The sequence below is a fragment of the Pseudorca crassidens genome, chromosome 18 (assembly GCF_039906515.1).
Source record: "Pseudorca crassidens isolate mPseCra1 chromosome 18, mPseCra1.hap1, whole genome shotgun sequence".
Lineage (NCBI taxonomy): Eukaryota > Metazoa > Chordata > Mammalia > Artiodactyla > Delphinidae > Pseudorca > Pseudorca crassidens.
This window is the reverse complement of record NC_090313.1, coordinates 77,589,642-77,603,157: the sequence shown is the minus strand read 5'-3', so window position 1 is coordinate 77,603,157 and position 13,516 is coordinate 77,589,642. Positions and strand designations below refer to the sequence as shown.

General features: G+C 43.7%; 1 protein-coding gene across 4 annotated transcripts in view; it reads left to right on the top strand.

Annotated features, from left to right (window-relative positions):
• Window positions 1–13,516, top strand: part of TNFRSF19 (TNF receptor superfamily member 19) — an 89,253-nt gene that overhangs the window by 32,656 nt on the left and 43,081 nt on the right. For 3 of the 4 annotated variants that reach the window (XM_067713718.1, XM_067713716.1, XM_067713717.1), the window contains exons 4-5: window positions 1,755–1,933; window positions 11,900–11,985. In XM_067713718.1, coding sequence (XP_067569819.1) covers window positions 1,755–1,933; window positions 11,900–11,985 — 265 coding nt within the window. The remainder of the gene's footprint in view (window positions 1–1,754; window positions 1,934–11,899; window positions 11,986–13,516) is intronic. The other variant, XM_067713719.1, reaches the window with a different exon arrangement.

Genomic DNA, 13,516 nt, shown 5'->3' with positions numbered 1-13,516 from the left:
TTTGCAGCTCGAGAGCTGCTGTCTGATTTTCTTTTTAATGGCCAGCGTTCTATAGAAACCATCACATAGTGCAGATAACCATGTTAACATTTGATATGAAATCTTTCAGACATCTTCCTGTGTATATGTCACATAAAGTGCCTGAAAGTCCCAGAGTGTAGTGGTATGAAGTCTGGCTCTGGAATTAAACCATGTAGGTTCGTACCATATGACTCAGCAATTCCGCTCCTAGGTATACATCTGAAAAAAACAAAAACACTAATTTGAAAAGATACGTGCACTCAGTGTTCATAGCAGCACTATTTACAATAGCCAAGGTATGGAAGCAACCTAAGTGCCCATCCACAGATGAATGGATAAAGGAGATGTGATACGTATATGCAATGGAATATTACTCAGCCATAAACAAGAAAGAAATTTTGCCATTTGTGGCAACATGGAAGAACTTGGAGGGCACTGTGCTAAGTGAAGTAAGTCAGACAGAGAAAGACAGATACTGTATGATATCACTTATATGTGGAATCTAAAAAATACAACAAACTAGTGAGTAAAACAAAAAAGAAGCAGACTCACAGATAAAAGAGAATAAACTAGTGGTTACCAGTGGGGAGAGGGAGGAAGAGGGGCAATATAGGGATAGAGGATTTTTTAAAAAGCATTATTATGGGATTATATGAAATCATGTGTGTGAAACTTTTGAAAATTGTAAAGCGCTATATAATAAATAAATTAATAAATTAATTAATTTAAAAAACGTGTAGGTTCAGATCCTGGTTCTGACATTAGCAGTGTCTCTTTGGTTAAGGTGCATGCCTTCTGGGAAACCCCATACTCCCATCCAGGAAATAGGAGCATGGGAAGCGCTTTCCTCATTGTGGGGGAGGAGGAATTAATGAGATCCTGGCATAGGGGAAGCCCCCGATAAATGTTAGCACTTACTATTAATGTTGTTGTAAGAAATGGGATCCTGTTTCTCATTCTGTTTTGTAACTTATTTTTTAAACTATCATGAACACTGGTCTATGGCGTTCTTTTTGTGACTGCATTTATAACGGCATCATATGACACGCTGTGATTGACTTAGTGCTGGAACTCGTATGCAGGTCAAAGAGCCGTCTGTGAAGCCCATCCTTGGAAAGCAGTTCTGGGTTCTGATGGCCAAATCTAGAGATGCTTGAGACCTTTAGTATCACAGCGTTTGATCCAAACAAGGATTTAGTGTTCTTATAAGCGTTGTGTAAGCATCTTCCCTCTCTCAGACAGTAATAAACAGCTAACCATTCCAAGTTTCTCTAAGGGTATTGTAAGCTTCTGACGTTTCGTACGCAGCTGTCCTTGTGTTCTGTTACTTATCACAGCACTTACTTTCTGCCTTGTTAAGTGACTAGGTGTCTACATATTTCCCGGACTCTAGCTTCTGAGCACTCAGATGACCAGCTGAGTTGAAGAAAGTACCGTAATTCTGCCCTCAGCTGGCGGTAATGCCGCAGCAGCGGGGGAGGCGGGGGAGGGGGAGAGCCTTTCTTATTCAAATGCTCCTGCTCCTGGAATAAAGTGGATGAGTAAGTATACTTAGGTCGTAAGAGAGATTATTAGCAGGGGGAGACACATTGGAACTCGCTGAAAGAGCAGGCTTTGTGTCCAGAGAGGCGGGCGCTGGGTAGTCACCAGCCCAGTTCTCCGCTGTCTCCTCGTCCCCCTTTTTCACGCTCGCGGGGTCTGAATAGCTGTCTCTTGCCTGTTCATCCCCGCAGGAATGTGGCTTTGGCTACGGGGAGGATGCCCAGTGTGTGAGGTGCTGGCCGCACAGGTTCAAGGAGGACTGGGGCTTTCAGAAGTGCAAGCCGTGCCTGGACTGCGCCCTGCTGAGCCGCCTCCAGAAGGCCAACTGCTCTGCCACCCGCGACGCCATCTGTGGGGACTGCCTGCCCGGGTATGTGGCCCGTCCTTCCCGCGTAATGAGTCAGTTAGTCTGAACAGGCTTTTCTCTGGTTCTCTTCCAAGTGCAGATGCCCGCTGATATTAACCTGCACACTTGCCGAGGTTCGTGGCTCTTCTAGTCTCTGGGCCTCCTGTGTGCCCTGCACGGCGACAGGCGTGGTTAGGATGCAATGGATAAGCGTGGTGACCGAGGCTCCGTGTCCCGAAAATCCTCAGAGCTCCTGCAGATCGATAAAACAGAAAACATGGACAAAGGGACGAAAGAAAAAACTAGACAGTTCACAAAAGAGGCACGTGTGTGGCCTGTGACCATACAAAGATGTCCATCCTCAACATGATCGGAGAAATGCAAATACTGCCATCCAGTCGTATTTTGTAAGGCATCACTTTGGGGAGGGAGACAGAGATCCCCACCCACAGGCAGCTTATATCCTAATAAGATTTGACAAATACCTACGCAGTAAACGATAAGTTATACAAAAAGGTGGAAGATATGATTGCTATGGAAAAAAAGAAAATCGCAAGCAGCTCAGGGCGTTGGGCATGCCTCTGGGGGACGCAGGGGATGCAGGTTGCAGGATCAAGGTGGGTCATCAGGATGGGCGATGCTGGAAAGGTGAGCTGTCTCTGGACACAGACCCTGGGGTGGACACGGCCTGGCCTATCTCAGAAACTGCCGAGAGGCCGAGGCAGCCACAGGAGGAGGGAGAGCGGAGAAGAGGGAGAGGCAGTGCGAGCAGTGGGGGGTGGGCAGCTGTACCGGTGGAGACCTGAAATGGGCACGTTGAAAAGGAACCCAGGCCGTGGACAGCAAGGGGACCACACCTGGGCCAGGTGGGGAGACAAAGCCCAGGAGGAGGAACTTTAACATTTTAAGTGCTTCTAGGTAACGGTTGGCCGGACATGCCAGATAAAACAGGCAGTTGGAAGCCAGAGTCCTGATGAAGCCCGGGACTCGGTGGGGCCAGTGTGGTGGTCTGTTAGGGACGAGGCATTGCTGCAGGAAGTAAGGAGGGGAGGGGACAAAGTGAGCATCAGGAGGACCTAATTAGTATCTAGTGGAGCCAGAGGAGAGATGAGGATTCCCGGAGCTTTCCTGGAACCCAGGCTTTATTGCAGAAGTAAAGCAACCAGGGCCGGCAGCATGATGGGAGCAGCAAACTGTATTACGTAGTGGCTAAGCAGTTTACGTGAATTATTGTCTGTGACGTTCACAGTGTTTTAAAAACGAAGAAAGTGAGCCTATCATTAAGGTTATTCAGGCGAGATGGCACAGGAGTGCGCAGTGTGGCTTGGACTCTGCCACCAGAATCCACGCTCCAAGTCAGTGCAGACGGAGGACGCTGACTGCACCCCGCCGGCTCGTGCCCACGGGAGCAGGGATTTGACAGATGCTGGGTGCCCACTCTGGGGCTTTTAGTGAAGCCAGAGGGCAGATAAAGCTCTGGGGCTGAAGGCCAGAAACAGGGCAGGGAATAGCCTCATGGGTCAAGCAAGTCCTTATGCGAAGACTCAGAACCCAAACAGATGCAGAAAGTAGTGGTCTTACACCAGCAGCACAAGTGACCAAAGAAAAAATAGCTATATTTGACTTCATCAAAATTAAAGCCTTTTGTGCTTCACAGGATACCATCAAGAAATTGAAACAACAACCCCCAGAATTAAAGGAACTATTCGTAACTCATATATGTGATAAGGGACTATCTTATCTAGCACATATAAAGAACTCTTACAACTCAATAACAAAAAGACAAATAACCCAATTAAAATACAGGCAAAGGATTTGAATAGACATTTGTCCAAAGAAGAGACACAAATGATCAGTGAGCTCATGAAAAGATACACAACGTCAATTAGTCATCAGCAAACGCAAAAAAAGAAAAAAAAAGACCCACATACTTCACACCCACCAGGATGGTTATAACCAAAGACAGGCAGTAACAGGTGTTGGTGAGGATGTGGAGAAACTGGGAACGTAAAATTGTGCAGCCACTTCGGAAAACAGTACGGCGTTTCCTCAGAAAGCTGCACGTAGAGTTACCATGCGACCCAGCACTTCTGCTCCTGAGCGTGTAACCAAGGGAACTGAAAACATGTCCACACGAAAACTTGTCCTCAGATGTCCATAGCAGCCTTATACATGAGGGTCAGAAAGAAGAAATGACCCAAATGTTCATCAGCTGATGAATGGATAAACAAAATGGAGTGTATCTAGCAAGGGAATATTTTTCAGTGGTAAAAAGGAATGAATTACTGATACATACGACAACATGGAGAAACCTAGAAAACATTATGCTAAGAGAAAGAAGCCAATCACAAAAGAACACATGTTGTAGGAGTCCATTGGTGTGAAACGTCCAGAGTGGGCAGATCTGAAGAACACAAAGTAAATTGGTGGTTGTCTAGGGCTGGTGGTTGGGAAGGGTTGAGAAGAAGGGGGAGTGATTGCCAAAGGGTACAGAGTTTCTTTTCTTCCCAATGAAAATGTTCTAAAGTGACTGAGCTGATGTTTACACAGCTCCCTGAGTGTACGAAAGACCCTTTACTTGAATACTTTAAAGGGGTAGATTGCGTGGTATGTGAAGTATATCTCAGTGATCTGTTACGTTTTTAGAAAGTAGTGGCCTGTAATCTCAGAAGACACTGGGAGCTGTGAGTATTATTCCCCAGCGTCTTGAGCTTGTGCAAATCTGATGGAAGGACAGACACTGGGCACCCGATACCTCTCTGCTCCTGTTCTGACGGAACCGGGTCTTGACTCCTCTGCCCTCTCCGCCGGGGAAGAGGATGGGGGGTCAGGGAGAGGAGGGGTCCACGGGGGATGCCAGGCTGAGCTGGGCAGTGCCCAGAGACCCAGGACTCGGTTTTTACAAGGGGGAACCCAGGCGTGGGCTGCTGGAGCGTGAGAGGGAGTCCCCGCCACACGTGCTTCCTCGTGCTTCACCAAACGTGCTGTCACCTGAGCCCAGTGCTTTAGTGTCACGGTGTTTGCTCATTCTGTAAATAGATGCTTAGATGTGGGAAGGTTAGAAATGAGTAGACATTTGAATGGTGTTTCGTAGTTTAGTTATATGATTAGTTTAAAATTACATCCTTTCTAAGCAAGCATGAAGGTGTGAGGCAGGCAACGATTACAGAGTGACTTCTACTCTTCCAGGTCTTCCAGGGTGTTTTCAAAGTGCTCACCCAGCTTGACTGTATTTTTGTGAAAGTGGAAAATAGTTGACACCCGTTTGATAGACAGGAAAATGGAGGCAGAAAGAAAATAAATAAATTGCGTATTGCCTCCAGAAAAATGCCAAGGTCAGGCATAAGGTGGGCAAGTTTATTCCTGGTGTGACGCCTGCCCTCTGCGGCCGAGGCCTCACTCAGATCAGGATTTTCTGCTGCCCAAAGGCCCAGCCCCCCACCAGACACCGGTGTGGAAAGCCTGTCCTCTGTGCTACAGTTTGACCAATTAGGGAAATTCAGTGCCCTCCTTCCCAAATATGGTCAACAGCTTTCGGCCAGTTACTTAATTTCTCTGACATTGATTCTTCTCACCTATAAGAATATCATCTAATAATAATACCAGCCTACAGAATTGTCAGAAGGATTAAGAACATAGCTCACGCAGAGCGCCTAGCAGAGCGCCTAGTACACGGTAAGCACTAGATAAATCATTGACATTGTTGCCAATTAATGTTACTGGGGGCCAGTGAAAGCTTTGCTGAAAGTGGCCAAAGGGCCTCCAGCCCCTGTTCTGGCCCACGCCCCCTTCCCTTCTCTGCCGAGGGGACCTGGGGCCCCGCCCTGGAAGAGTAAACCAGCCCCTGCCAGTTCTTTGCTGCTTTTAGTAACCGGGATGGCTAACACTAGGGATGAACATCACCCCCTCCTTACAGAGGAGGAAGTCCATCCTTGGAGCGGATGAATGACTTGCTCGAGCCCTGTTTCGCTGCCCCTGAGGATGGCCTCTGCCGGTTCTGTACCCACTCCCCCCCCAACCCCCGTCAGCCCTGCTCCCCAACCGCCTGGTCCGTCCTCCGTCCTTCTGCTTACAGTGGCACTTGGCAACCCTTGCCCATCCCGAGCGCCCCAGGCAACACCAGGCTCTTCCCCTGACGGTCATCTTTTCAGTAGCATCTTCTCAGTGTCACTGGGGCCATCGCTTTGGCTGCCGAGAACTGTGAACAGGGGGCTGACCCTCCAGCACAAACACGGAGCCCACGGGTGTGTAGGAGAGGGCAGAATTGTCACCCGCCCCCGGCAGACGCGCTACAGGAAATGGGACCTGATGTCACACACAGGACGTGGCAGCTGCATTCAAACCTGTATTAAGGGAGATCGTTCTGAAACCAGGGCTGGACTGGGGTCTGTCATCCCCCTGCAGAAAAGCGTTCATTGGTGGAAGAGTTAGTGTCTGCAACCAGGCTTTCTTAAAATAGCAGTTATTAAGCTGGTGTTCATTAGACTAAGTAGTATTATTTGGGTTCAGCTCAATTAAAAACGCCTCTTCACATTCAGTGTTGGGGAATATTTTGGGTGGATAGATGTATTTATATGCTGCATCTCATCAGACAGTAAATTAGATAAAATTCAATGTGGTTTCCTTTTGTCTCTTTGCATTAGCTGAAAGCACGGAGTAAAATTTAAAGTTCAACGATAAAAAGCAGTTTAACCAGACACCGTGTATATGTCTCTGTTCTCTTTTGTCTTATTTAATTTTTTAAAATTTGTGTCCTGTCTCATTTGGTCAGGAGCAGAGTTGCAAATCTATCTATGTCCCCCAAACCTTGGCAATCTAAGCAAAATAGAGAGAAGAATAATTTTTAAAGATTTATAGATTTCTTTACCCACTTAATCTTTTGTCACATCTTAAAACTCTAATTTCTGTATCTTCATCTACAAATTGGATGATAATTTTAAGGAGACTTTTTAAAAATAAAAAAACAATGTCTTTGATCGTTAATACATAATTGGTGATTCAGTAATTATTCTGTGCTTTAGGATTCAGACCTTAATCTCATTTGTACTAAGTGGAAAAAGTGAGAGTCGGTTGATGGCTTTGAAAATTTCGTTAGCAGTTAAAAAACATCTTAGATTCTGCCGTCCAGCCATTGTAATGACGAAGCTGGCAGAGCAGGTCCTGAATGCTTTTGGATAATCTCTGTACCGCTGCTGATAGCTGCTATGAGCATCATGCCCAAGTATCGCCTCTCCTGTGAGCAGTGGCAACAAGGCAGGCCCATCCAACCTCCTATCTAGTTAGGGTTTCTAGTTAGACTTAATGGTCATTGAAAACATGGGATTTTCTCACCTGCTAGCCTCATTTGTGTTACAGCCCCCAAACTGATCACATATTTTAATAATTATATTTTTGGCAAATATATTTTGTTCAATTTCAGGGAGAGCTCAGACCTCCAAACTGTTTTGTCACAAATAGAATTCACTATTTTAAAAATGTTCAGGGGCCTCCCTGGTGGCGCAGTGGTTGAGAGTCCGCCTGCCGATGCAGGGGACACGGGTTCGTGTGCCGGTCCGGGAGGGTCCCACATGCTGCGGAGCGGCTGGGCCGTGAGCCATGGCCGCTGGACCTGCGCGTCCGGAGCCTGTGCTCCGCAACGGGAGAGGCCGCAACAGTGAGAGGCCCACATACAGCAAAAAAAAAAAAAAAAAAAAGTTCAATAATGTCCACATTTGATTCCCAGCACTTGTTTAGCTTATTTACATAGAAAGAGTTTTTCTGTTTAAAAACTATATTAGACTATCTCAGTATTTAATTTAATCAACTTATAATTTGGCATGTTTTCTGTCTGAGATAAAGAGAATTAGTCCGCATATATTACAATGTTTAGCAAGAAGTACATCTAAGAAAGCTCCCTTATATTGTCGTATGGTTTTTTACCTATTTTTAGATTTTTTAATGCATTTTTTAGGTGTGGTAAAAAAAATGTAACATAAAATTTACCATCTTAACCATTTTTTAAGTGTACAGTTCAGTAGTGTATATTCACGTTGTCATTATACGCAGATGACATGATTCTCTATGTAGAAAACACTAAAGACTCCACACAACACTATTAGAACTGATAAATTCCTCAAGGTAGCAGGATACGAGATTAACATACAGAAATCTGTTGCATTTCTTTAGACTAACAATGAAATATCAGAAAGAGAAAGTTTAAAAATATTCCTTTAAAATCGTGTCCCAAAAAAAAAAACCTAGGAGTAAACCTGACCAAGGAGGTGAAAGACTTATACACTGAGAACTAGAAAACATTGATAAAGGAAATTGAAGATTATTTAAAGAAATGGAAAGATATCCCATGCTCTTAGATTGGAAGAATTAATTTTGTCAAAATGGCCACACTACCCAAAGCAATCTACAGATTTATTGTGATTCCTATCAAATTACCCATGACATTTTTCACAGGACTAGAACAAAAAATCCTAAAATTTATATGGAGCCACAAAAGACCCAGAATTGCCAAAGCAATCCTGAGGAAAACGGACAAAGCTGGAGACATAACCCTCCCAGATTTCAGACTGTACTACAAAGCTGCAGTAATCAAAACAGCATGGTATTGGCACAAAAACAGACATATGGATCAATGGAACAGAACAGAGAGCCCAGAAATAAACCCGTGCCCCTATGGTCAGTTAATCTACGACAAAGGAGGCAAGAACGTACAATGGAGAAAAGACAGTCTCTTCAGCAAGATCCTGGTTTCAATTCTTTTGGCTAGGCCTTCCCTGGTGGAGCAGTGTTTAAGAATCCGCCTGCCAATGCAGGGGACACAGGTTCGAGCCCTGGTCAGGGAAGATCCCACATGCCGTGGAGCAACTAAGCCCGTGTGCCACAACTACTGAGCCTGCACTCTAGAGCCTGCAAGCCACAGCTACTGAAGCCCACGTGCCACAACTACTGAAGCCTGTGCGCCTAGAGCCCGTGCTCTGCAACAAGAGAAGCCACTGCAATGAGAAGCCTGTACACCGCAGCAAAGAGTAGCCACCGCTTGCCGCAACTAGAGAAAGCCCACGTGCAGCAACAAAGACCAAACACCGCCAAAAAATAAATAAATGAATAAGAAAAAGAATTAAAAAAAAATGTTTTTGGGTATATACCCAGAAGTGGAATTTCTGGATCTTACGCTAGTTTTATTTTTAATTTTCTAAGAAAACTCCGTACCATTTGCCATAGCAGTTGCTCCATTTAATATTCCTGCCAGTAGTGCACAGGGGTTCCAGTTTCTCCACATTCTCACCAACACTTTTTTTTTAATAGCAGCCATCCTAATGAGTTTGAGGTGATGACTCACTGCGGTTTTGATTTGCATTTCCCTGATGATTAGTGATGTTAACCGTCTTTTCATGTGCTTGCTTACCATTTATATATCCTCTTTGGAGAAATATTCAAGTCCTCTGCCCATTTTTAAATCAGGTTATTTGATTTTTGTTGTTGAGTTGTAGGAGTTCCTTATATATTCTGAATATTGACCCCTTATCATATATGTGATTTGCAAATATCTTTTCCCACAGGGGTAGGTTGCCTTTTCACTGTTTTCATTGTATCTTTTTTTTTTTAACCACCAAAGAAACTATTATTACTATAATTTAAAACTTTTTTTTTTGGTTGTGGCATTTTTTGAACCACTTTGTTGAGGTATGATTGACAAAGCTATACATGTTTATTGTATACGACTCCGTGAGTTTGGGAACAAGTATACATTGATAGTATCCTTCGATGCACAAAAGTTTTAAGTTTAATATATTCCCTCTTGTCTATTTTTGCTTTTGTTGCCTATTTATTACATGCCTTCTGGTTGCCTTTTGATGTCATATCCAAGACATCATTGCCAGAGTCCATGTCATGAAACTTCTCCTATATTTTCTTCTAGGAGTTTTGTAGTTTGGGGTCTTATGTTTAATTGATTTTGAATTAATTTTTGTATATGGTGAAAGATCAGGATCCAACTTCATTCTTTTGCACGTGGATATCCAGTTTTTGCAGCACCTTTTGTTGAAGAGACTGTCCTATAGCCATTAAGTGGTCTTGGCACCCTTGTCAAAAAGCATTTGACCATATGTGTGAGGGTTCATTTCTGGGCTCTCTGTTCTGTTCCATTGGTCTGTATGTCTGCATTTATGCCAGTATTGATAATTGGGAGTTCGTAATATGTTTTGATATCAGAAAGTGTGAATCCTCCAACTTTGTTCTTTAACTTTTACTTTATAAATTCCAAAATAAATATTTTTTATAAATTCTGGTGGAAAGTCACCATATTACAATCATTTAAACAGATTTTCACAGTCAGATGAAAATGGAAGGTTGAGCAAGTGCTGGGTGTGTCTGGACATTTGGTCTAATTATCTAGTTTCAAATGCAAATTTTGCTTCAACCACAGATCACACAGATTTGCTACTACATTATCAATTCCACAAAATAATTGCATCTACCTGTCTTTATGAACGTGATCTGTAATTTATTCTCCATGTCACTATTTTCGTCATGAAAAAGTTGGAAGATATACATACATGTAAAATCACTTGAATTCCCACCATCTAGAAATAATCAGTTAATATGTGGCATAGAATATCCTTCCAAACTGTTTACAATGCAAATATATGCACAAAAATTGTTCTTAGCTGCATTGGTAAATAAATGATCTGAAAGAATCTATACAAAAGCGTGTGTCTGTGCAAAATGGCATTATATAATTCACAGTTCTTTCTTTTCCACTTAATGATATTTAATGAATTAAAAAAAATAGATATGTAGATCTGCATCATGGTTTCTAAAGGCCCCTTTGTATTCCACAGCCTTGTGTCTACCATGGCTGGTCATGTCTGCTTTGGGTATGGGACCGTGCCTCATTGGCTTTTTTTCTTTTATGAGCAATGCGGTGGTTACACTCTTTACATCCAGCTTCACCCACTTGATTATTTTTTGAAGATAAATTTCAAAAAATGAAATTACTGGGTAGAATGTAAACTATTCTATTGAGTTCTGATGGCCTACAGCTAATTGCCCTCCTGAAGTGTCAATTTATATGCCCACTGACAATAAACACAAGTGCCTATTTACCTAGGCTCACGCCAACACTTTCCCAATTTTCTAAGTGAAAATGGTATATCTTCACTGCAATTTGCACTTACTTGTTAGTAATGAGGTTAAACATTTTACTGTTAATTTTTAAAATTTAATTGCATCATCTTTTTAGTTTTAATTGTGAAGTTTTAAAATTATGAAATGTTCTTCTTTTGGGAATAGTGTCTTTGCCTGTTTTTCAGTTGCCTTGTTCACTTCACCGTAATGATTTTTAAGTTTTATCTTATAGTCTTAAGTTATAGACAATACCATGACTAGAACTATTTTCCAATTTTCTTTTGCCCACTATGTTGATGATGCTTTGTTTTTGCTCTTCAGATGCCTCTAGTATTTGTGTGTGTGTGTGTGTGTGTGTGTGTGTGTGTGTGCTCAAAGCTGTTAATCTCTATCGTCCTGGCTCCTGGGTTTCTTGTCATGCCTAGAAACATGCCCCCTTTTATCACGATTGTATCAGTATCTGCCTGCATTTTTCCAATGGTTTTATGGTTTGCTTAGCATTTTTGGCCTTCGAATTTCAAAGGTTAAAAACTAGCACTTCACAAGGCATTTTGTCATTTAAATGACAATAGAAATGTCCAGATTTCATACGCCCTCACGGGCACCCCACCTCAGTGTACGAAAAGTGGGGCTGAGTAGAACCTACAAAGTTACATTTAGTGAATTGTTACTTCTTAAGCGTTCATTGCATGCTCAGAGACCTTTCTAAGGATGTGTCTGTCTGCTGTTATAGTTAAGCCTTTGAGAACCTTTTTTGAAACGCTAGAACTGGTAATGGAGACTGCCAGTAATTTATCACATAAGTCTGTTTGCTGCAACTGTGAGCTTAGATGAAAATGCTAACAAGGATTATTTCCCTTTCTCTTCTAGATTTTACAGGAAGACCAAACTTGTTGGTTTTCAAGACATGGAGTGTGTGCCTTGCGGAGACCCGCCGCCCCCCTACGAGCCACACTGTGAGTAACGCCATACAAAGAGCAGAGGGGCTCTGGGCCTTTTTAAAAACCTTTCTTCAGTGGACAAATGGAACAAAATCTCTCTCTACTGCGGGGCTTAGAGTGCGTGGCCTTTTATCGGGAGTCCAGCAGGACAGAAAGCCCTTTTGTTGTGCGTCTCAGTCAGCAAACTGCATCCATTGATTAGAATCTCGGGTGAAGCACAGAGGCGTTGCTGCTGCCATGTCCCATTCAGACTCTTATCTTTTTTTTGTTGTTTTTTTTTTGCGGTACGCGGGCCTCTCACTGCTGTGGCCTCTCCCGTCGCGGAGCACAGGCTCCGGACGTGCAGGCTCAGCGGCCACGGCTCACGGACCCAGCCGCTCCGTAGCATGTGGGATCTTCCCGGACTGGGGCACGAACCCGTGTCCCCTGCATCGGTAGGCGGACTCTCAACCACTGCACCACCTGGGAAGCCCCAGACTCTTATCTTTCATTCTAGATCATAACTCAGGCAACTCCAGTTAACTAGGAGGTCCACATCCTACTGCGTCGTGTCTTTGTGCCGGGCTCTTCCTAGGCCCCAGACGCTGTCGTGGGGTGGCTCCCAGGCGTTTCTGGAGACATCCCCCTCGGGGAATGGCAATCACCTGCCGAATGAGTGTGCATCCTAGTTCATTTCATTCCCTCCTTCACTTTTCTCATTTAACAAATAAGTAAAAAGAGAAAACCCATTACATGCTGGTAAAGAGAAAATTGTGCCTTTTCTTCTTTGTATTAACATTACTTGAACTTTTTGACCATATTTTTTCCTTAGATGGAAAAGGCGTTTGATTCAGGTTATCAACCTGCATTGATTTTGAATAGGAAAGAGTGATTCCTCACTCTTCTTAATCCTAAATACAAATCTGGCCAATGAAAACCTACAGGTGAGGGGCCAGGAGAGAAGTCAGAGGGCAGGCACCCCCCAACCCCGGCCCCCAGGTGTGCTCAGGGCAGGCTTGTCTCCGCTGAGCAGGGCCTTCCTGAGCTGTGGGAGCAGCGAGGTCCAGGAGGAAGGCTGGAGGAGGGCGCCATCCCTGCATGGGTTGCTCTTCACTCTCGGGGAGCATGAGTAATACAGATGTTTATTTAGGGATTAGTCTGGTATAATTTTCCATGCATGGGATCTGACCTCTTGCTTCTTTTTGTGACAGAAGCCCCCTTTAATCCATTGAAAGTCATTGCATTATTTGATAAGGTCACATGGTACTTTTGTTTCCAAGAACATCATGGCATTTTGCAGTCCCTACTATTACGTCCTTTGCCAAAGCACATTACTTTCTACATCTGAAGTCACGGAAAGGCAAAGAACTTGACCCTTTCCAACTTTTATAGAAACGCACCCTGACTCCCCATCTTTGTAACAGGTCAACGCTCGCCAAATAACTCATTGCAATGAACAGATGCAGTACTGAATACCTGTTATGTATTGGTCACAATTTGTTTTACTTAATTTTCTCAATGTCCTCATCAGCTCGCATTCGTCATGGAGGACACTGGGTCCAGAGGG